Below are 24311 nucleotides of genomic sequence, written 5' to 3'. Positions count from 1 at the left end.
TATGTAAACGTATAAGGATTCTTTTTTATGACATCATAAAAAACAATCAATTTAAAATGGACCATTTTTGCAGCTCCATATCCATGTATGGACTGGGGACTGGTACAAATGGTACACTTTAAACTTTAACATTTGTATATTACATTGAACTGTTGTATTTCAAGAAAGCGAGAAAATGGGCCTTTAAGTCGACCATTAAGTCAACCAAACTGTGGTCTTCACTTATTGAGGATTATATTGACAAATTTGTTAAAGTACTGTTACGGACACAGGCACACACTCCAGTGTGTTTTGCCACGTTGGAACTGTGTGTGTGTGTTGTAATATAACAAATTATATTTAATATACAGATACATAAAGACTGCAAGACTGCTTTCCTCCAAGGCATGCGATCCATGTAGGCCTAGGTTGTTTAGTAAGCTTTTTTCATTAAGGGCACTTCTTCCAAGAACAGGGCATTATGGCTAATAAGGGGAAAGATAGGGAGGATTGCTGGAAACTATGCGCTTTGATAAGCTTGGCTTTGAAAAACCTGAGAAAACACGAGCAGACACAAGTTCTACTGTCATACGAGCATTCCTGACTGTCACTACGGCCCTGTCATTAAGATAATCAGCTGGATATTGGCCAATCAGGAGTGTCCTCAGCCTAGGGTGAAAGCCTGTGATCTCCGTCATTACTTCAGTCCAGAAACAATGAGCGCAAGGCCATTCCACCAGATACCAAGCTACTTCCTTACAAGCCCTGCAATAACTCATTCCTATTAAGCTTTCTTCATATGGACCCTTGGTAATAGTTCAGCTGAACTTTCTGCTCTAAATCACCTTTCATTATGATAAGGGTGTTCATATGTTATGTGTGCATGCACCTTAAGATTCACAGTGAGGTTCACAGTGCTTTTTTTGAAGGTAGCTTCTGGCTGCACATCTTCCTATTGCTAAGCGACAGTAGTGCTCATAATTATCAGCTGTGTTAGCTAGCTAGTTGTCCTTTAGGTATGTAGAGGCAGAGAGTTCTGTCACTTGTTTTTCTAGAAAGTAATATATTAACTGTAAAGTGTACGGAGCCCCTAAATTGCCTTTGCAAAAAATGTATATATATCTATCTATATATATTTGCAAAGTCATTGTGTTTTCTTGCAAAACGTTTGCATTCCCTTGCCAAATTTTTAATTTCCCACACAAAATCCACAGCATTTGCAAGGGAATGCAAAACATTTGCAAAGGAATGCACAATTATTGTGAGTGAATGCAAAACTTTTGCAATTATTGCGAGGGCACACAATTATTGCAAGAGAACAGAAAACTTTTGCAATTATCAAGATGGAATGCAAAACATTGTGAGGGAACACAAAACTTTTGCAATTATTGCAAGGGAATGCAAAATATTTGCTAGGAAACGCACAATTATTGTAAGGGAACACAAAATGATACAAAATTTAACCATGCCCCCTTTAGGGGCTCTGCACAATTATTTTGCTAATGATTTTTTATTTTTATTCATATAGTGCTAAATGTGATGCATGAAATCATACAGTTCAGGGTGATCAATGACTGAAAAATGGCACCTCTGTCTGCAAAAAACGTAACCAGTGTGAACCCCCCAAATGTGTAATGATGCTCGTATTTTCAGATTCAGCACAATTTTCAGTTTTGAGGTCAAGATTAAATTTGTATGTTAAAATTAAATTCATTAAAAATGACTCTACAGAGCTCTGATTCTTCACTACACAGATCGATTAATAAATAAAGTTCTCAGAACTTTTTCAATTCCTGCTGGCCTCTAACAAAATAAACCAAAAAATCACAACCTTTAGGGTTTAGAACTGACGTATATTAAAAGCCCAGTCATTTGAGAATTGATGTGTGCATAAGCTCCGCCCCCTATTCATCCACTTTAATCTGACAAAATGTGCCTAGATGTATATTTTGATTGCTGATTGAGTGATCGTCATACAGGTAGAGACCCTCAAAAGAAATGTATGGGAAATACAGTTTTAACTTTTGATACACTGTTTCAAATTAAGTTTTTGATTCATATTGAAATTGTTACATCCTTACATTATGGTAAATCAAACCTGAGCTTGTTTTGCTTAGTCATGGTAATATTTTACTTCAGTTCTGCTACATAACGTATGACATAAATACACCATAAACATGTAATGGCTGATGTCATATGGTGTCATGACAGATTTTGTAAGTAATTTTTGCTAAGTAGCCATCATAACATATGACATCTGACATGACAAATACTGGCACTGCTATATTACTGAACATAATCTGTCATGACAGCATATAAAATCTTAAATGACACGTTTACGGAATGACTATGCCGCATAGTTTAAATAAAGTGTTACCATCGTCACTGTCATACCCAAATCTTGTATATCTGAAATGAAAATTTTATAAGAGAAGGAAAAAGAATTCTTAACTTTAATGTACATTAATGTAACATGATTTTATTCCAAATGATTTTAGACCATTTTTATCATTCCTTTCATACAAAATAAAGCAGCTTTTTTAAATGATGAAATGAAAATACCAGGTTTTGATATGACAGCAACAATACATTCCGTCGGAAGCACACAGCGTAATAGATGAGTTCAAATGAATGAAATTAAATGGAATATTCAATATTTTTATGTGAATTTCAGTTTAAAAATACCAAGGCAGTATACACAAGTTATACAGAAGAGCCAAAGAGCATCAGCATCTATCTGATACCACAATCCCAGATGACAGCAACACCATCAGTCATTAAGTGAGTACTTTCATTTTGTATCGCTGTATTTTAGCAGGTATGTTGTGTTTATGCTCATACAAAGAATGCATTTCCTGTTATTGTTAGTTATGCAGTGATATTAAGGTTTTTGCTCAGAGGTTAGCTAATGTTCTTAGTGCAGGCTCATCATCACATATAGACCTCATTGTTTCTCTTGTTCTCTGTCCGCAGAATCCTTCGAGGTTTTCCGTCCAAACTGACCATGGGGTGGAAAGTGTGCAAAGCTGTCAGCCATTTGTGTCTTTATGCTGCTGGTTCCATTCTCAGGGGTTCACTTTATCACCAGTCGAAGCAAGACAACCTCCTAGGTGTACACAGTTTACAATAACAAGTGTGAATATTCTGCTTCTAGCCATGATATTGTAGAAAGGCTGAGAGTTGTTTTAAAGTCTTTAAAGCACTTTAAAAGCAGCACAAAAACATCACTCATAGAACAAAATATCTCTTGTAAATTCACAAAAAAACCAACATAAACCACCTACAAAAAGTTCACAGTTGCAACACAGTTCATTCTTTACACTTTAGTGTCCTCTTGTCAGTTCTTTGCCAAAAATGAAGAGCAATAGGAAGGCAGAGGAACGTGCCGGCTTGGGCATAGTGTGCAAGGCGCTCATGGGAAATGCAGTTTTTTTTCTTTTTTTTTAGTTGTAGTGCTTTCACAGAGACAGTTACAATAAAGCCATGCAACAAGGAATAGGGATCAGGGAGAGGAGTCACAAGGGATGGACTTCATATCCCAGAATGCCATTGTTCACAGGAGATCTTCAGGAAGAGGATTTGACGAGGCACCTGGTGGTCAGGCCTCAGGTCTGGTCCAGCCATTCAGCTCGTTTCGGGGCTTTGCAGGTGTGTATGTCGACCGCCTCTTCGCAATCCTTACATTCGACCGCACAGCACCACTTAAACTTACACTCGCACTTTGTGATGCGTTTCACGCGCGTCGTATCGTAGCCTCGCCCACAGCACATCACCTCACATCCATCTGTCCCTCGAGATGATTTGTTACAGACGCGACCAGCCGTGCCCAACGAACCTTAAAGAGAAATGGAGAAGTCGCTTAGTACTCAACATACATGAGCAACAGACAAAATCTGTTTTTTAGAACAGTGTAAGACCTTAAACTCATTCAAAGCACATGTTCGAAGGATTTTCCAATAATCGGGGGCTGGATTTACGAAAGTGTCTTAAGAAAGAAAATCTTCTTGATTGTGTGTTTTTTTTTAACTTCATTCTTAAGAAAGTTACGAGAAATTTTTATTCTTTAAATAACCTCTCAAGAATGATCTTATTTTCTTTCTTAACCATTTTCTTCAGATAATTCTAAGAACAAGTGGTATTCTTGAAAACATCATGTTCTTAACCTTACGATAGCCTCATACTGTAAGAGTTGACAAGGAAGGCCTCTAAATTTATCATGGAAACTGCCTCTGCTGCTCCTCCTGTTCATCCTCGTCCAACACCCCCTAATTATCATATTTTCCAAATAGATTTTTTTTCCTGCTGGCTATTTCTTCCACCATTACATCTAGTTGCTGTTTTAAACACTTGGTTTGATGTTTTTCCTCCATTTTGCTGTCCTCCTTAAAATAAATAACGGAAGTAACAGTTAATACAAATTCAAATTGTATCTCTCGTTGTTTATGGCACATTGTTAAATGCAATGTAGCATACATAGGAACACAATCTTAAGAAAATAGTTAAGATCATCTTAAGATAATATTTGAGAACGTAAGTTTTTTTCAAGAATTGCATTTAAGAACATTCTTATGAACTTCTTAGTGTTAGTCTTAAGAACCTTTGCAAGTTTTTTCTTAAGAAAGCATTAAGCAGGCTATTAATGGCATATTCTAGCCAGCCATATTAAGCCAGATTATTTGCTAAAGGGTCTTTATAATGGAAAACCAAATTATCTTGACTTAATTTAAATGTAGTACATGAACTCTCTTTCAAAACATATCATTCACTCCTCAGTCTGTACAGTCCATATGGAATTTAAACTGCAAAAACAGCACAATTTGAATTCACAGTTTTTGTTATGTCATGAAAATCAACGCATTTACATATTCACCCATTCAGCCTACTGCAGTTTAGCCCCACCCACTGACGTGTACACTGAAGTTATATGGAGTGTTTCAGCTCTAACCATTTTTAGAATGAGACTCCACACAGGGCAGCCAATCGAAACAGAGCCCATTTACATATATCAGTCTTAAAGGCATACTGAAACAGCCTGATTCATTTCATACTATCAACAGAGGTTGGAAAATGGTCACGTAAAATGAATTATGACTGTTTTTGGCACATAAAATCACACAAAACATCATATATGGACCTCACAGGAAAACAAAAAACAGGACAAATGAAGGAATTGGGCCCTTTGAAGGTATTTTTACCTCAATGGACTCTCTTTAGAGGTGATATAAATGGACATCATCCATAACTTACAGCAATAAGGCCTTTCCTCAACACATGATTACACTAGCTGCACATAAATTTGCAGTGTGTGTGTATTACAAGTAAGAGTAACATTAGTAAAAGCAACAAGTAAAAGTATTTCATTTGCAGTCAAAGCAGCCTTTAAGTGCATTCATTGTTCATTTTTCAGAATAAAGAAAAAAAGAAGAAAACATATTTAACAGAAAATTACACAAAAGCCTTTAGCTTCCACTTGCTTCCATTCTTTTTGGGAGACTTGCCTTAGGGTTTCAAAAAAAATCTGCAAGGATTTTTCGAGCATCTCCAAAGTTCAGTCTTAGAACTTGGTTACATTTTCTTCTTCTCACAATCCAAGTAATCCCAAACACATTAAATGATGTTGAGGTCTGGACTCTGGGATGGTCAGTCCAGTGTTCTGGTTTTGGTCATTTGGTTTGCAAATTTTCTTCTTTTTCAGCTATTTCTCTTCTCAGTAACAGCTTCTTGACAGCTACACATCCTTTCAGACCCACAATGTTGAGCTGTCTTCTCACAGTAGAAGAATAGACAGAAACACCTGTGGATTCTTTCAGATCTGAAGAAAGAGTAGAGCTTGATTTTCTCCTCTCTCTCAAAGATGAAAGCTTTAAGCCCTGTTTATCTGATGGTGACAGTTTTGGTGGTCTACCAGATCTTGCATGGTTATAAGAGTCCCATTTTCTCTGTGTTATTAAATCATTTTTTTTAACTCCAGTTTTGGAAACTCTTTTTTCTTGGAAACTTTTTGTTCCACTTATTTTTCTTTGACTTTCCCCTCCTTATGCAAGTGAATTATCTTATATCTAACTTCCTCAGAAATATCTCTGGAAAAATGAATGCTGTTTTGATTAGAATTTAAATAAATGAAGCATGGTGTCTGACTTTTGCACTGCACTGTAAATATCTCAAAAGATTAAAATTTAGTACAGTACTTGTCTGTTGTTAATAACTTAATCCCTTAGACTAACACTGGAATGGAGGGTTATGCTTGGTGCATGTTGTTGTGTTCCAGGGTTAAACAGGCTCAGGGCAGCGAGGCTCCTGCTCTGAAAGAATCGGTGACACTGGCGTCTCAACCCCTGCCCTGCGGCCGTGCTCACATCAGTTGGAGAGCCATGTTGGCAGGAAGAGAGAATGGCTTTTGAAAAATGAGCCTGTTGTATCCTTGGGGTGCAAATACCACCAGGAGTGGTGGAGGGGGGGAGAGTGAGGGCGCGCTGACCCACTGAAATCACTGAGCTGTAAGCTGTCTGTCTGAGTCAGATACAAACCCAAACCAAACACAACCCAGACGAAACACACACTCTGACATGAGTCATGCTCCACTGCTCCAGTGGCCATTATCCACAACAGTAACACAACCCCAGCTCAGCGCAACCCCGCCACACATGCAGCGTCTCTCACACCTGCGTCCCCAGCTCAGGTGCTAGGCTAATATGTTTCGGCAGTTTGCTGAAAAACAGTGACACAATCACCCCACGACCAGCTCTGAGATAACTAACGGGACTGCAAAAGCAACATGATATTAGTTTCTGTGGTCCTATGGAGTTCTTGTGTGAAAATTCTCTGTTTAAAAGCCTCAGTAACAATAAACTGGACTAATGATAAACTGGCTGGAGCAATTGCTGATAGATCTTTAAGTTTAGTTACAGAGGGTTACCCATGTTAGCCTTAAGGCCAAGTTACATTGATGCTTTGACAGTGAAAATTTGTGAGTAAAATTACATTAATTTCAGTGGAAATCACCAAAACATTTGAGTCACAAACTTGCAATGCAGACATGCAGAAAGAATAAATAACTCTTTCAAATCCAAATATCTGTGATCCCATTACTTATTAGCTTTATTAGACGCAATGCAATATTTGTACTAGCTATATTAGACATAATGCAGTATATATGGACCAAATTAGTTCAAACTGCAGTCCCACAGTAAAAAAAAGAACATGTATACATATGTAGACCATATATATTTAGTGACTGTATATGATCTCCCAAGATTCAAACCTGAGGCATTAATTGAGATTGTAATAAGCTGAATATAAATAAAATCATCATCAGTTTTAGTCCATGGGTGAAACCTTAATTTAGCCACACCCCTTTAGAACAGGAAGTGAGACTACACCTCTGTCCCTCATAGCCACGTGGTGAGCAGCTAGATCTCATTGTTTTGAACTATATGTGTCCCAAAGTCTGAAAATCAATGTGTAACTTTAGGAGGTAGAGTAAGATGGTGTTTAACAATTTGGGTCAACGACTTGGTTACATAGCTACCAGGTAACAACAATATTTGTATCACTGGAGATCAATATTACACATTGTATTGGCCCATTTTCCCACATTGACAGATCTGATTACTGCTTTTGTAGTCTCAGTTATTATAAGGTGAATATTTCGTTTCTTGCATCAGGCTATTAGGCAACATAATCAGGCATCAGGCATATTTTTTGATCACATGGCTGGGTCCTACACCAAATTGTGGTGGTTTGATTAGATAGACAACCCCCTTCTGTCTTTAGAGATGGTCACATTGTTCTTACCACCAAGGGGGTCAGAGAGATGTTCATGTGGTAGCGTGTGTGTGTGTGTCAGGCAGTGGTGTGTGTGAAGTAGCGTAGGCAGATAGATGAGTGTCGGCTGTAGATGTGTGTCTCAGTGCAGTGCCTGCGGACAGCGGGGTCACGGTGTGAGACTGTCAGGGATTAACCAGGCAGAAACATCATGCTCCACCTCTTCTGACCCTTTCAAAGCACTTACTGCCCCTGTTGCCCCAGGGTCCGCATGGCAGGGGCCTGAGCAGGGGCAGGTGTGAGAATCGGCTTACTGCCGCCAGCAAATCCCACCTGTCTCACACTCAGCAGCTTTCTCATGCATACTTTACTTACTTTAGATTAATCAGACTGGCTTTAGGCACATGAGATGGCAAGCCTATTGCTGTCTACAGTCCACTGACGTGGTGGTATACAGCAGCCATGGGCTCTCACTATGAGCCGTTTAACACTTAGTCACTGTCTTGTCACTTAGTCATATGTCTTGGATTGATCAGATGTCTATCTAATATCTATTTGTAAAAAAAGCCCAGTGTTGCAGAAGGATTAAACCACTTCAGGAGGTGGTTCGAGATGCACTGGGAAAGCAGCTAAGCTACGTCTAACGGTATCTGCTTCTTCCAACTGTGTCAGTATTGCACGCAAGTAAATCTGCAATCAATCAAATATGAAATTATATGTTCAACACTGCATTCAAAAGCAAGTTACCCAGTTAATGTCTGTGAAAGTACTTAGCACTATCCTCTCCCACCAGTTTCATACCCTCACTTGTGTATTATAAAAACTGGACCCGGTTTGTCCATTTAGTTCCTTTCAAATACAAAACTACTTAGAACTAAATTTCGTTGGAACCCAGTGTCATATAAAGAAATTCTGGAAAAGAATTCCTTGTATTTGCATGTAACCTGAGAAAACCAGCACTGATGCAAATAAAATTTCCAACGCTAAGACTTAATACAAACATGCATCATCAGTTATCATCTCCTACCTGCAGCTTTGTCCATTAAACAATAGTCAGGCGAGTTCTCAAAGTACACCAGGTCATTTTTGGTGGCGTTCCTGAAGTCCTTGTTAGCCACAGTGAATCCTGTTCCATCCTGGTTGACAGTGACTTCGATGGCACCGTTGTATTTTTTGCGGAGGTAATCGCCAGTCTTCCGGAAGTCAGACATCGCCAACCAGCAAGTCCTCAACGTGCAGGAGCCACTGACGCCATGACACTTACACTCCAGCTTCATGAAGCGCTTCACTGACTGGTGCAAACAGACAGGAGAAAACAGGTATTAGATGTTTACTAACTGCTACTATTATTCATAGCCTATGCTGATGAAGTCATTGATGTTACAGTCAGCCTCACTGAGTCAAAGTGCTACTTTAAACATACTGTAACAGTGTTTTTATGTCAAAATAAACAGTTTTCTGCAAATCTGGCATTTAACTGGTCCATTTGAACACGGGCCTAGTTTTGGTTTCAGAAGCTGGGGAACACTTTATAAAGCAATCACCTCAGTTGTGTTTCTATCACCCAGAATAGGACAGTTGGGCAGCAAGATATTTAGCAATTTGCAACCTCAAGCTTCCTGCCAAACCCTGGATTTTGAAATGAGGGGAGGACATGTGAGAACTATGGTGTTTAACTCCTTAAATGGCCATGGGCCCATTTTATTATACACTTCTATAACCTAAGAAGAACTTGGCCAGTTTGCTTTAAAGTCCCTGCAGTCACTGAACAATAAGTCTTAGTATGTAATTATCCTGGGATTTCAAGGGGTTAAAGTTTCAAAAAACTTGCTATACTCACCCATTTTCCAATACTTCTGATACCTTTATTATTTAAATTCACTCACATTCTCGGAAAACAAGTGCTTTACAAAGTTTCTCTTTGAATACTCTTTAAACACTTGAATCATCAGATTCATGCACTTGGGAGGTGGGTGTTCAAAGCATAACTGACATTACAGAATGTTCTTCTGTATGTTGCATGCAATTACACATTTCCACCAGAGAGGTCTCCAAATCCCCAAAGTATTACATAGTGCAGCTTTAAAACCAATCAAAATCAGTCATAGTGTATTGGTCATTCTGAAAATAAAGTGGTAATGAGCAATAATTGTAATGGCCCAATAACTACAAATACTCCTTGGACATACCCTACTGCAGCTCTTGCAGAGAGTATATAAGCTTGTTATGAGAATACAAGTCTGGGGACAACTTATTAAACTTTTGGTGCTGGATTGTGGCGAAATCCACCACAAACAAGATCAGCATCTATCCCCAAATTAGCAAAGCAAGCTAGCTAATCGAACAGTTAGCCTTTTCAAGAAGTTTATTTGTACCACATGTAACGTATATGCTCATGGGACATATATCCATATGCTTAACTTAAGTTTTTGGAGAGTCTTTACAGCAATGCTAACTTATGTCACTACAGTCTTATTGTTACTTTGAGCTCCACCTTTAGAAATTACACACTTAGAAATCAGAAATTTCTAAGAAGAAAATAATTTGTCTACATTCCTACCCACTTTTCTAGCCCGAAATTTCTCATGGCTGTCTCCAGACGTTCTTGTTACAAGATCACATCTGGCTGGTTGATGTGTGAAGTTTGGCATTGACATGAACAGATAATTTCTTTTTCCAGTAAGAAGTGTTTTGAACATGCTTAAACCATCAGAAAGTTGCAACTGATTGCTCACCATTCTTCCACAGCGATTGTTATGAAGGTTCACTAACGCTCGTGCATCCTTTACCGTCCGCTCTTTCGCGTCTATAAAGGCTTTGGCGAACTTTATCCCATAGTTGATGTTGTCACTGCAGCCACCCCAGTCGAACTCGCCTCGCTCGTCCCGCGCTTTACCACGCTTGTGGGGGTCACAGTTGCACGTCTTCAGCTCACCTTGGCTGCAGGCACGGGTGATGGCGTACACCACGCCTGCAGAGGAGATTGCATACACAAAAGCTGCCTCCCGACTGCCTGTAAAAAAAAGAAAGACAGAATAATAAGAAAACAATAGCAATAGTGTTCCAGTGCTTGGGCCCCTACAAACAAAGGGCTTCAAAGGAAATGATGACAAACATGCATGCACACACCGACTCATTCACTCAGTCTCACTCAAACGTGTAATCACACACTCCATGTTGTTTAAGAGAGAGGCTCCCAATCCCAAACAATATCACACACACCCGCGTAGCTCGTTCGTCTGCCACTGACAGCGCTGAAAGCACGCGTCAGCACAGAGCGTAAGTGTTACTTTTAAATATTAGTACAGGAGTAATCTGTCTGGGATGGGCTCCTCTCCACTCAGATAAACTGTTTAAAGCCGGGCAGTTTGATACCCCCTCACTGCTGCTCTGTGGAAGTCAGCTGAGGTAGACTGCTTTCCCCAACACCAGCGTCCCCACCGAGAGCAGCCTCTGTGTTTGCTTTCCAGTCACTCACACTGATTAATCTGGCTAAACTGAAAATGAGAAAATATAAACCATTCATTTCCCCACAGCGCTGGGAAGACGGCAAATGTGAGACAGCATGGCCTTCGTTAAACTGATGGAATTACAGTGAAGTACTGTAAAAGTTACTCATTACTGCCACATTAGTGAGAGATTATTATACACTTATTAAGTTTAACTCTCGAAAAAGTATTTGTTAGGGTTGTAAGGGTTGAAATAAGGTGTTAAAAGTGTTGTCCTGTGCTGTTCCTCTTTGGGGCTGTGTGTGAGAGTGTACATAGGTCAAACAGGAAAGCAAAATAACAAACTACAAAATACTACAGAACACAGACCTGACCCGGTCACAGGAAAATAACTAAGCACTGGTTTTAACCATTTCAATACTCAGACTGGAACCAAAATCTAGCTCAAATAAACTGCCATTTTGTGGTTCTCTAAATGAGATGAATGAGTCTATTACACTGTGGAACTCAAGGCTGATTACAGTCATTAAGACCTACAACTATGAAAGTAATATGCACATTATGTAGTTATGAAAGGGAGGAATTGGATTCTAGTTCTACTTTTTCAGTGAGGTTATGAAAGACTTATAGCTTGGAAGAAAGACCATGCATGAAACACCTCTTATTAATCTTCAGTAACACTTTACTTGATCCATAACCAAAAACATGTCACTGAAGATGTCATACGTCACACGCTAATGTTTGTAGTCTGTTCTAGTTAGCTGTTATGACATCAAACATTATGGTATTTGACATGACAGTTAAGGGTAACATTATATTAATGGATATAATCTGTCATGACAACTTATGACAGCATTAGGACATCTGCCATGACATGTTTATGCCATATTTATGTTATTGTTATACACAAGTAGGCTTCAAATAAAGTGTTACCCTACATTCTTATACATGTCCATCACTCACTTTTGCACCCCACTACCACTTTGTCTCCACTCTATTCCTCCTGACTTATATGTCTATTATTTTAGTCCTTCAACAGGGAGCTTGGCCTTGTAGTGCCAGAACTCCACCTCAGATTCTCATAGTTTCTGTCTTCTAGTCCCACCTTTAAGCAGAAATGAAAGGCGTGGTCTACACTGATAAACAGATATAAAGACAGGGCAACAGAGATTGGAATATCTGATCTGCCACAGCGTAACTCTTTTGGTGTAGTACAGCTTTCAATGCAACTGTACCAGGTAGTCAATTCTTGAATACAATGTTGAGGTGTACTGGGAGCTGGGATGAAGCAAAACTTTGGACCATCTAGGTTGTAGTTTACTGTGTTGCGAAACACTGTTGGTGACACTGGTTTAAGGTGATTCCTGCTGTACAACACTGGGCAAACCTCACCTGCATGCCCCTGACCCTCGTGTTGATGCTAGTGCTGCACAGATTTGAACTAATTAATCAAAGCCATTCCTTAACCCAATTTTCCCCTTTTCTGTATTTTAATATTTTATACTTATGTTAAGACTTTATTCTCTGTTTATACTGCTCCTTTGTTATAGTTTGCTATCCACTGTTGACCAGAGGAGGATGGGTTCCCCTTTTGAGTCTTGGTTCCTCTCAAGGTTTCTTTCTCTTACTTTTAGTGAGTTTTTCCTTGCCACTGTTGCCATTGGCTTGCTCATGGGGGCTTGGACCTGGATTTTTCTGTAAAGATGCTTTGCGACCACGCCTGTAAAAAGCACTATATGTATAAACCTTGACTTGACTTGATTCCTAAATAAGATGCACCCATTGCTGACACAGGTGTACACATTTTCAGTAGAATGGGTCACTCTGGAGCCTAAAGTGAACAATGCCAAGTGTCGGCTAGATGGGTTTAAAGCCCTCCAGAACTGTGCTGTGGAGACGTGAAACCACATTCTCTGTTGTGATGGAGCTCCTCTGAATACTTTGGGATGAGTTGGCGCGGCGTTCCTGATCCAGAACTAATCATCCAACATCAGTACCTGACATAACTAATGCGCTTGTGGCTGAATGCAATCAAATCCTCACAGCAATGTTCCAAACATCTAGTGTAAAACCTTCCCAGAAGAGTAGAAGCTGCAAGTACAGCAAAGAAGAACAAATTTCATATTAATACCCTTGTTTTGCAATGTTGGATGAGTGTGAATGAACAGCAAAAAGAGGCATGACTTTAGATTTTACTAAGTAGGTAACTTAGCCCACCTTATGTGAAATGGTAGGGCTTAATCAAGCTTCTGGGATGCAAATCTCTAATCTCTAAGATACTGCCGTCAGGAAAGTCATATTCACCCAGCTATCAGCACCAACATTATCCATCACTTGCTATCTCTCATTGCCTCTGCATATCTCTCTCTCTCTCTCTCTCTCTCTCTCTCTCTCATCTCTTTGTGCATCTGTCCCTCTCACACATACAGAGAAACACTCACTGCGCTGCATGACTCTTCCGAAGACGGTGTGGTCGCGGTCGAGCGTGCTGCAGTTCCATCGGTGGTGTCTGAACTGGTGCTGGCACTCGCGGATCCATTCCTTACCCCCCTCACTGATGGACTGCATCACATCTGGATACTTCTGACACAGCTGTCTCTGCTTATTCACCAGGCCAGGGACGTTATCACATATCACTCGTGCTCCCAAAGCGCCGATGTACCTGCCAAAAACATAAACATGTTCAAACATTTGTATATGCATTGGTTAAATGGTACTAAATTTTAAGTCAGTAACCCACAAATGTACAAAAGTCAGAGACCATCCTTTATTTATAGCCAAAACAGCTATTTAGAACAGGTTACTAATTTTCCAGTGCAGGACAAAGCAGGAAACATAGCATCATTGACCAAAGAAAAACATGTATATTCCAAAGTAGTGACTTCACAAGAGAAGGCAAAAGCATTCTTAATGTTTAATGTGCGTTTAAACGTTTAAACATTTATTTAAATAGCACTTTTCTAAAGTTAATGTAAAGATGTTTTATTATATATATATATATATATATATATATATATATATATATATATATATTATTTTATATATATATATATGTGTGTGTGTGTGTGTGTGTGTGTGGTGTGTGTGTGTGGACAGTCCATTGTTCTGAGAACACCAGCAGCTTCTTTGTTTGGTTGACTTTTTCGGTTAACTTGTCTTCTCACAGTGGAAGGATGGACAGAAACCTGTGGATGTTTTCAGATCTGAAGCAAATGTGGAGCTTGATTTTCTCCTCTCTCTCCCAAAGATGCAAGCTTTAAGTACTGTTTATCTGACAGAGACAATTTTGGTGGTCTACTAGGTCTTGCAAGGTTGTTAGGAGCCCCCTTTTCCTCTTATTCGGAGACTTTGTATTTAATAGCCATTTTGACTGGAAATTAAATAAATGAAGAGTGGTCTCTGACTTCTGCACAGTACTGTAACATATTTCAAAATGAAAATGTTTCATAAATGTTCCGAACAATTTTAAGGCTTAAAACGAGCATTTAAAAGTTTAAAGACTAAACATTCCACTTATACTCTGAAGTGGATGGTTGGCTAAGGTTAGGTGTGGTTGAGAATCCAGATCCTGACTGTGCTTTTCAAGTTTTGGCAACAGTGTTACTGTAAGATTTATTTGGACATGCACATCAGGTTCAGGGTGAAAAAAAACCTGGCAATGAAAAGCCTGAATACCTGCATACTGTTGTTACTGCACTACTGAAATGTTGGACCAAAATGGTCTCGTCTCAGATGTAAAAATGCACTGATATATTAATCTGAAGGGGACTATTTAACTGCATTGATTTTGGAATGTTGTAATCAATTATTAAAGCAATTAGCTATGAGGGACCAGGCATTACTGTCATTTTATCACAACCAAGGGATGAAACCCTCATATCCATGGTTAAATCACTAAATTGTACAGTTTCAAGTGGCTTACTGCTTTTATAAAACAGCAACAGCATAAAATATGTTGAAGTACACAATAAAATGTGTGATAATCACAGCAATAAACAATTCTTCCAACAAATAATTTAGAGTTTCAGTCGCGAACCATTGTTTATTGCAGCCACTTCACTGACTTTTACATTTTCTGTCATATAATAATAAAAGTATCATAAAATAAAAGTATTTAATGCTCACCAGATCACCACCGCAACAGTAATGCTAACTTCTGCTAGCGTCTCAATGCAATTTCTTGTATTGTGTTAGCATCGAGCTAATGGTGCCACATATTTGTTTTCACACACCAGGCTTAATGCTACTTAAAGACTTAAGGACATTTGAAGCATGTAAGACATTCAAGAAAAAACATTCTTCAATTTTTTATTGCAGTTTTGCAGTAAAATAAACACTTATTACAATTTAAAGCCTAACACAAGATATTAATGGAGAAGCAGGTCAGCCTGTTAACTGTCTTTTTAGCCTTTTTAATCTAGCCTAGGTGTTAGGAAAATAAGTCTCCACCTTAATTTAAACAAAACCAGGTTCTTATAACTATCAATACTTTTGGTGGTCCATGTAGGGAGCACAACAGCAAAATGTTTTTTATTGACTTGGCACATTAGTACAGAATTAAATTGATGTGAGGTGGTCACAGGACAGCATTTATCAAGTATTTTCATTAAATATCTACAAACATGGTCTTATAATCAAGATTTAAGATCCTTACTTTGTTTGAAACAATGCACCTTAGAAGCATGTATGGCAGCATGCTGGTGTTTAATTTCCTCTTTGCTGTAAGTCCAGGACTGATGTTGAAAAGGAAATCATAGATTCTAGATCATAGAGAAATTCTAACTGGTGTTTAAACGCAGTAGTTCTTTTGCTTTTATGCGTACAGAAACCCGCTGTGTGTCTGCTATCTTCACTAATCTAACTCAAGCCTGAGAGATAGCAGGGCCTATTGCTTCCTCCCTCTCTCGCTCCCTCAGTCAGTCTCTCTCTCTCTTTCTTTCTCTCTCTCGCTCTCCAGTTTCCACTCCTGTTATGGATGTCCCGTTCCATCACTGCCCACCGTTTGTTTACCGTTCCCCTAACGCCCCCGTTAACAGAGACTGGCACAAACTATACACATGATACACACACACTCTGTCTGTCTCTGTCTGACTCTCTCTCTTTCCCTCTATGAGCTTTATCTTGAACATTCCTGTTAACAACTCCTGTGTCTCCGACCAAGCTTGAGATACAACAGCACAACGTATGTCCCTGTACAACACAGCAAAACCCTCACACACACACACACACACGCACACACACACACACACACACACACACATTCACACTCAGATTGCATAGATTAAATTGGTACATCTGTCACTTGAATATTTTCAAGAAAAGAGTTGAGAAGAATGAGAGTCTCTCAAGCCTGACTCTGCCTATCATCAGAGAACCTGGTGCATTTTGTCCCTTAAAGCTGCTTTCGTGCGGCAAGCTGCTTTCACACCTTTTGCGGTGCTCACTGGTTGGGTGCGAAAGTGGGCGGTGCTCTCTGCTAAAACCTTTCCAGTAGTGACGGGAACTACCAGACACGCCGACTGCTCTCCTATTGGCCACGAAAAACAGCATAAGGTAGCAAGAACCCACCCACGTTAACAGGAAAGGGCTGTTTAACTGACATGCAAAATATGTGACCCAACACAAAATTCTACCTCACTTAAAAGATACTGACTGATTCAAAGGACACTCTTGAATAACTTTTAAAGATGCGGTGCTGTGAACGTCACAAACCTTTTTCAGTCCAGTGACCGCAGGCAGCTACTTGCACACTACACAAGTGAGTTTCCCATCAGACTGATAAAACCTGCTACACAGAAGCATGTACACATGGACGTGCTGATAGCCAGTCTGAATGGAACTGACAATAACCCAACAATTGTGGCCTGCTTAGCCAAAGGATATCAGACACACGTGAGTGTGTGAGCGGGGAGTGTCTGAGGCTGAGACTCAAGTGAGAGCAGTCCAATTCTACCTTCTTTTCAAGTTTAGGTATAGGATGTCATTGCTGAATTAATGGGATTGAGACTATGGCAATGGTGTCATTTCAACCAGGGAAGTATTTACACTTTTTTTTTTTAAGAATCCAGGTTTCTCACCTCCACTTTTCAAAATTAGCTAGAGGATGCTGGGGAAGTCGCCAAATAGGGCAGGTCAACTTCTGCTGCCCAACTTTCATAAGATGCAGAATTGTAACATGGGTTAATTGATAAAAATGAATCTGATATGGAAGGATAGATAGACAAATGAATGGATGGATCCTAAAGGAAATATTTGTGTAGAAGCAAAAGAACATGTATATGATAAATACACAAATTACATGTGCTGTATATGTAGGCAGTGCAAAGACATCAGCGCATCAGTGCAAGACTACTTTAAATAGAGTACACCAGTGACTTGGCCGCAAAAAGTATTCAGACACTTTAACCATTTAACCATTGATAAGATTAAAACAAGTTCTTTGGGTTGCTTCAAAAATGTTTAATAAAATTAGACAACATCAAACTTATGGCAGACTGTTTGTGTGGAAAAATCCTGGAGAAGAATTCTAACCAGACTGCACTAAGAGAACTGTAAGCACAGAGGTGGAAATGCGAGAGTCTGTGGCTCTTTGTCTTGCAATGGTGTTGGTATGCTCGTAGTCATTGATTGGATCATGAACTCAGAAGTATAAAAAGGCATTTTGGATTAAAAAGTCTGTGAGGAAACTGCTCAGACAATGATGATCTGAAACACACCAGAACTTTTTGAAAGAATACTTTGCCAAAAAGAAGTAGTCTTGAAACAGTCAGTATGAAATAAATGCCACTTGGTTTGTCATTTTGTTTCTTAACATAATACAGTTAACGCTTAATACAATATTAAGAATGGTACAAATGCAGGTATAGATAGATATAACAATTGTCACTGGCTACTCTTGCCACCAAGTCAATAAATCCTGGCCAAAAGTAAAAAAAAACATGTTTATTGTTTATGCATTTTATTTACAATTAACAAGCATGCTCAGTGCCTGGTTTTCAGTTAATTAAAAATACAAGTGTTTCTTTTAAAAATAAATGTTTGTTACTTTGTATTAAAAGCAACACATGCACTCAATTACACGTTTAGCAGTCTGTTTTCCACTAGGGGGTGCTTTTCGTATACAAATTGCATTTGTGTGCATAATTTAAAAAGAAGAAATAGCCTTGAAATCCACACTAGCAGGAGCTCGGAAATGCAAGTTTTTGACCATATAGAGACCACAGAAATTAGGTCTAGGCTGCAGCGGACTGTGTGTGTTTAATGAGAACATATGGTGCTAATTATTTTTAGACAACGCTTAGGCCTTTTTGTTATTAATAGTGAAAAAATGTATCAAAAAGACAATAATAGTAGAAAATTAAAAATGTGAAAAATCTCCAAGGCAAGTGGCCACTGGGACCACAGGCTCTGCATATTTAGTGGACAAATATTGTAGCCGGGCAATAGCCAATGCTGACCCTAGCACAAATGTCCCAAATACTTTTTAGGGGGCCACTGTAGACCCCATCCCAATGAATTTCCAACCTCATAGTGCCTCCTTACCTCTGAAACCCAAACTGTGCCTCTGACCAGACCAGTTCAGTTAAATCATTCTCTTTATACTGAGTTGAGGTTGATCAGTGTTTGCATTCTGTTCTGCATCATTCCACTAAAGCAGATTCCAAATGGAACCTGTTCTGTTATCTGTGTTGCTGTTACACATAGTCTAATCCTACAATGGTTATATCTTGAGGGTGGGTAGTACCGAGAGGGTGGTACCTCGTATAAAGCCCACACACACACACACATACACATCTCTCACACAACCCACTAAGGTTTCACAGATGATGGTGGGATGGAGAGGGGATTTTACTGCTGCAGTAAATCATTATCCACAGGACTATAACAACACACCGTAAAAAACACATTCTGTCATTTACACTGGGTGTGTGTATGTGTGTGTGAGAGAGTGTGAGGGATCGGATATGGTTATGCTTGACTGGGTGAAGAATGCATGACTGTGGTGATTTGCCCCTCGTAGGGATGGGTGGACAGCCAAAAACACACACACTCACACAAACACACTAACAGGAGGACAACAAGAAAAGTTAAACTGGCCACTTAAAACAGCAATAGTTTGCAACAAAAATGTAATTAGAGTTAATGCTGGCCAGAAAACCCATAATATGTAGACCATGTACTCATTTGTCTACTGTAAAAATGTTCACATGAATAATATGCTTGCTGTGACCAAAATTATGGTCTAACCTTTTGTCCTCCTGTGTCTCTGGCTCAGCATCCATGAACTTGCCCTCAGGTAGAGTCAGACCCTCTTAATCACCAACTGGAGACTTTTGCCTAAGACTGTAATTTCTGCTGATATTGTGCTTTATGTAAATCTAACACAGTGGTTGCACTGTAAGAACTTATGGAAGCATTTATTAAGGTTCTCCAAATATGTTAGTCAAAAAAAAACATTCTTGGTACTTCTTGCACAACAGTGAGTTTCTAAGAAAAATGTTGTCCAACATGTAAGCAATACTTAGAAAGTTAGCTGACACTAGCTAAAGTTCTTTTATATGCATACTTGCTCAACCCCATCTCACAAAGCCTTTTGAGGTATCGTCAAGACTGGGAGCAATTTCATAGGATTGCATATAAATAAGGAGAGAGAAGAAGAGAAAAGCTAAACTCACTCTGCCCCTGACCTGATTCATTCAAAACATCAGTATGAGTTACCTCTTTGACAAATGAGATAAGAAAAGGCTCTTCTTTTCGAGAAAAACTTGTTTTCAGTTAATCAAAGAAAATCAGCAGGAATATTTTTACACACCTCCAAAGTTCAGTCTTAGAAGTTGATTGTACACATTCAGTGATGTTGAGGTCTGGACTCTGGGGTGGCCAGTCCATTTTTCAAAGAACACTACTATTTTTTGTTTTCTTTGACTTTCCCCTTCTTTTCCCCTAATGGATTATCTAATATCTTATCTCTTCACAAATATCTCTTGGAAAATGATTGATTTGTTCTTTTGACTGGGATTCAAAAAAATGAAGGGCAGCCTTTGACTTTTACACAGTACTGTACTTGAACATACAGATTTGCTTTGGAGCTCTGCAAGGTGATGCACAGACATTCTAGCTAATTCATTATGCCTTTTGTATTTTTTAATTCCTTCTAATGCAGAAATAATATTGTGTATGTTAGGCTAGGCCAGGGGTCAGCAACTCAAACCCATTCCACCTTAAATGGTCCCTGAAGTTCCAGAATGTAATTGCTGCACCATTTAAGGTGGAATGGGACAGTTCAAACAAGAAGCTGACTTCAGCTTTATTTTTTTTGTCAGTTTCTCGTTGCAGATTAAACGTATCAGGAAACCAGCTGGAGAGCTTATAAAGGCAAATAAGTCGATTTGTCTCCAAATTATCGATGTTCGTCTTAATTCTTTCTCTTTGCCTTTTCGTTAGCTACTAGCTAGGCGAGATTGTTGTCGTTGCTATGGTGACCATCAGTCTGCACACTGACCTTCAGGGTTAAAGGTTGGCGAATTATCATTTATATATTAACTCCAATGTTTGAACGATCAGCAGAGCTTTATTTTACTGCAAAGGAGTATTATTTTATTTTACCTAAAAATCTGATTCTGCTGTGGACCTGCAACAAGGCAGCAAAAGAGCTGCATGTTGCCGACCCCTGGCCTAGATGTATATGGTTAACTGAAGTTCTCAGCCTATTGTATTTCAGTTAGATCTACTACTACTAGCTGCAAACACTTCAATTACATGAGATCACTGTGTCATAATTTATGATGTTATTTGTGTCATGCCAGTTGTTGGCTACTAATATTGACTTCTAGTATTCAAGATAAAGTCTTAAATTGGTGGTCTGATCTCAAAGCCCCTCGATCTTATAGGTGGATCTCCTGTAACTCTATTATCTGTATTATCTGCATGATCTTCTCACAGCTAAAAAAGTTTAAAAAGTCAGGGAGAGGGACAGAGAAAGGGAGGGGGGGAGAGAGAGAGAGAGAGAGAGAGAGAGAGAGAGCGCGAGAGAGTGAGCGAGTAAGTTCACTTATATGAGACACTAACAGGCGGCTCAGTAGCTTAAGAGGAGCCCTCTGTCTGCTTAGGGTGATGGATGAGGGGATTAGTCAGAGGGGGAAGACAGACAGCGAGAGAGAGAGAAAGAGAGAGAGAGAGACATCCTTTGACCTCTCCTCTCTATCTTTGGTCAGTGTCTCTTATTGGCGATGTCAGCTGACTTATTACAACTTAATAGTGACAAAGGACTTGGCTTTCTGATCCTCCACTCTATCTGAACCTCTTTCTCTCTCGCTGCTGTGCAAACTTCAGCTCTGTGGAAATGAGCTTTACAGAAATGCATAGATGCTCACTGATATAGATCTATGTGTGATATACTTCTTAATTCCTTCTAAGACACACATGCATTTTAATTCACAGTATGAAAAGACACATCTGTATGAGTGAGCCAGAGAGAAAGAGAGTGAAAGAAAGTGAGAAGAGAGGGAAGAAAATAGAAGAAGAGGAGAAATTCAGAGCATGAGAGAAAAGAGAAGAGAAAAAGAGGATAGAGAGAGACAAAAAGAGAGAAAGAGCGAGGGACATAGAGAGGAAGTTAAAGAGGGAGAAAGGGAGAGTAAGACAGAGATAGAGAAAGGAGACAGATGACAAAAAGGGAGAGGAGGAAAGAGAGAGGGGGAGTGAGAAAAAGCAGAGAGAAGAGAAGAGAAGAGAAGAGAAAAAGAGGGGAAGGGGAGAGAGACAGAGAGGGAAAGTGAGAAGAAGATATGAGAAAAAGAGGAAAAGGGGAGAGAGAGGGGAGAGTGAGAAAAAGAAAAGAGAAGAGAAAAGAAGAGAAGAGAAGACAAAAAGAGAAGAAGGGGAGAGAGACAGAGAGGGAGAGGGAGAAGATGATAAGAGAAAAAGAGGAAAAGGGGTGAGAGAGGGGAGAGTGAGAAAAATAGAAGAGAAGAGAAGAGAAGAGAAGAGAAGAGAAGAGACAGAAAGGGGGTGAGAAAAAGAGGCAGAATGAAGGAGGAGAGGGAGAAAAAGGAGAAAGACAGAAAGAGAAAGAAGGAGAAGGAGAGAGAGGAAAAAGAACGACAGAGAGAGGGAGAGGGATAGAGACAGAGACAAAGAGAGTGTGAGAGAGAGGAAGAGAAAAACAGAAGAGAAAGAGGCAGATATAGACAGAGAGAAAGGAGACAGATATGAACAGAGAGAAAGAAGGAAATGGATGGAGAGAGAGAGAGTGAGAGACAGCGAGACAGACAGACAGACAGAGAGAGAGAGACAGAGAAAAAGAGAGAGAGAGAGAGAGAGAGACGAGAAGTACAGAGAGAGAGAGAGAGAGAGAGAGAGAGAGAGAGAGAGAGAGAGAGAGACGAGAAATACAGAGAGAGAGAGAGAGAGAGAGAGAGAAAGAGAGTTGTACTAATGATGGTGGTGCCTCTCACTGTTGAGGACTCCAGCTGAGCTGACTGAATGTGTGTATGAAGCCAGCAGGTCTGACACAGATTACACTTATTAGGCTTCCTTTATTTCTCTATTAGACCGTTGCTGAGTTGGCTGGCAGTGAAACACAGAGCCGTCAGAAAAAACTAGAGCCTATAACTCTGATAGAGAACTGCAGCACCTTCAGCAGAGAGAGCAGAGAGAGCACAAACAGCCCGCTGTTCGTCTTTACTATCTACAACACCAATCTGCTCAGTCACTTCAGCGTTCAAATGAAGAGTTAACTGTGGTCGCGCGCTTTCATCAAAGTCAAAGCTGAATACCTCGCGCCCGGCAGGACCGTGCGCGTGCCTGCCTGCTCACCGCAAACGGTGCATGTTTCACATTTTAATGCATGATGGTGGAAAATGTACTCTTTGAATATGAATGCATGCAATTTTTCCATTCTGTGTAAGCTTGTTTCCTGACAGCGCGCGCTGGCAAACACGAGTAGGAGTTTGTTTGCTGAACGATCTTTAATAAGGTATTTTAATGCTAATTTAATGCAATGAAAACAAATGTTGTTTGTATCGGTAAGAGTGAATATATCAGGAAAAAATGAAATGATGCACGTTGCCATGTTACAGCTCAAAAAGGAGACTTCTTTACTCTGCTTTAGTGACATTTAAAAGGAGAGAGAGAGAGAGAGAGAGAGAGAGAGAGAGAGAGAGAGAGAGAGAGAGAGAGAGCATGGATGTATTATCCAGTAAGGCGAGCGAGATGAGTAAAAGTACCAAAGATTAAACTCAGTACGGTTTCAACTGTTAGAGAGAGAGAGAGAGAGAGAGAGAGAGAGAGAGAGAGTTTTATTCAAACATGCATCGTCCAATAAGAGATGAGTAAAAGTACCAAAGAATAAACTCAGTACAGTTTCAACTGAGAGAGAGAGAAACAGAGAGAGAGAGAGAGAGAGAGAGAGAGAGAGAGACAGACTCACCACCAGGACGAGTCCACGCGCGGCGTGAGGATGAGGAGCAGGATGATGAAGGCGCAGTAGAGCCGCGAGGAAGTGCGAGCGCCGTCCGCCGAGCTCGCGCTGCCCGTGCCGGCGGCGGATCCGGCGGGACTCCGGAGAGTGGCGTTAGGCTTGGAGCCCGCGTGCATGGCGGTTGTGGCGGGCATGGCAGGAGATTATTATCCTCGGTTACGGCGGACAAGAAGAGAAACGGAGACACATGTGTCCAGCGCTCTCAGCAGCGCGCGGGCATCACGGCCGGCCAGACGCGGCGCTGCGCGCGGGCGATGCGCGCTCCACCGAGCAGTAGCTCCGATCTGGCCGAGTGCTAGCGCGTGCCATTTAAAAAGTATTCCCCGCGAGCTGGCAGAGGCAGCAGAAATAATCCGAGCCAGACGCTGGAGAGCTCTCCCTGCTCTTCCTTCTCTGTGTGTGTGTGTGTGCGCGTGTGTGTGTGCGCGTGTGTGTGCGTGAGTATCTCTCTCTCTCTCTCTCTCTCTCTCTCTCTCTGTTTCTCGCTGTCTTTCTGTGTTCTCCCACCTCCTCAGGATGCTTCGCGGAGAGCACGCGCCTGACCCTGGTCGTTGTCTGAGTGCGCACGCTTGGCCGTGGCTGGTGAAGGAGGAGAAGAGTGAAGCCCCCTGCGCTCTGCCACTAGAGCAGCCACCGGT

General features: G+C 40.2%; 1 protein-coding gene across 1 annotated transcript; it reads right to left on the bottom strand.

Moving 5' to 3' along the window:
• Positions 1-1883: 1883 nt before the first annotated feature.
• On the bottom strand, positions 1884-24311 carry wnt2bb (wingless-type MMTV integration site family, member 2Bb). The gene is made up of 5 exons (XM_036579145.1): positions 23623-24311; positions 13634-13854; positions 10479-10756; positions 8771-9035; positions 1884-3814 (listed from the first exon to the last, which is right to left on the bottom strand). The coding sequence occupies exons 1-5, from the start codon at positions 23805-23807 to the stop codon at positions 3585-3587; spliced, it is 1179 nt and encodes a 392-aa protein (XP_036435038.1). The 5' UTR covers positions 23808-24311; the 3' UTR covers positions 1884-3584.

The sequence above is a fragment of the Colossoma macropomum genome, unplaced genomic scaffold (assembly GCF_904425465.1).
Source record: "Colossoma macropomum unplaced genomic scaffold, Colossoma_macropomum, whole genome shotgun sequence".
In the NCBI taxonomy this organism is placed as follows: domain Eukaryota; kingdom Metazoa; phylum Chordata; class Actinopteri; order Characiformes; family Serrasalmidae; genus Colossoma; species Colossoma macropomum.
Note: the sequence above shows the minus strand (reverse complement) of the source record. Positions and strands in the feature narration are given on the sequence as shown.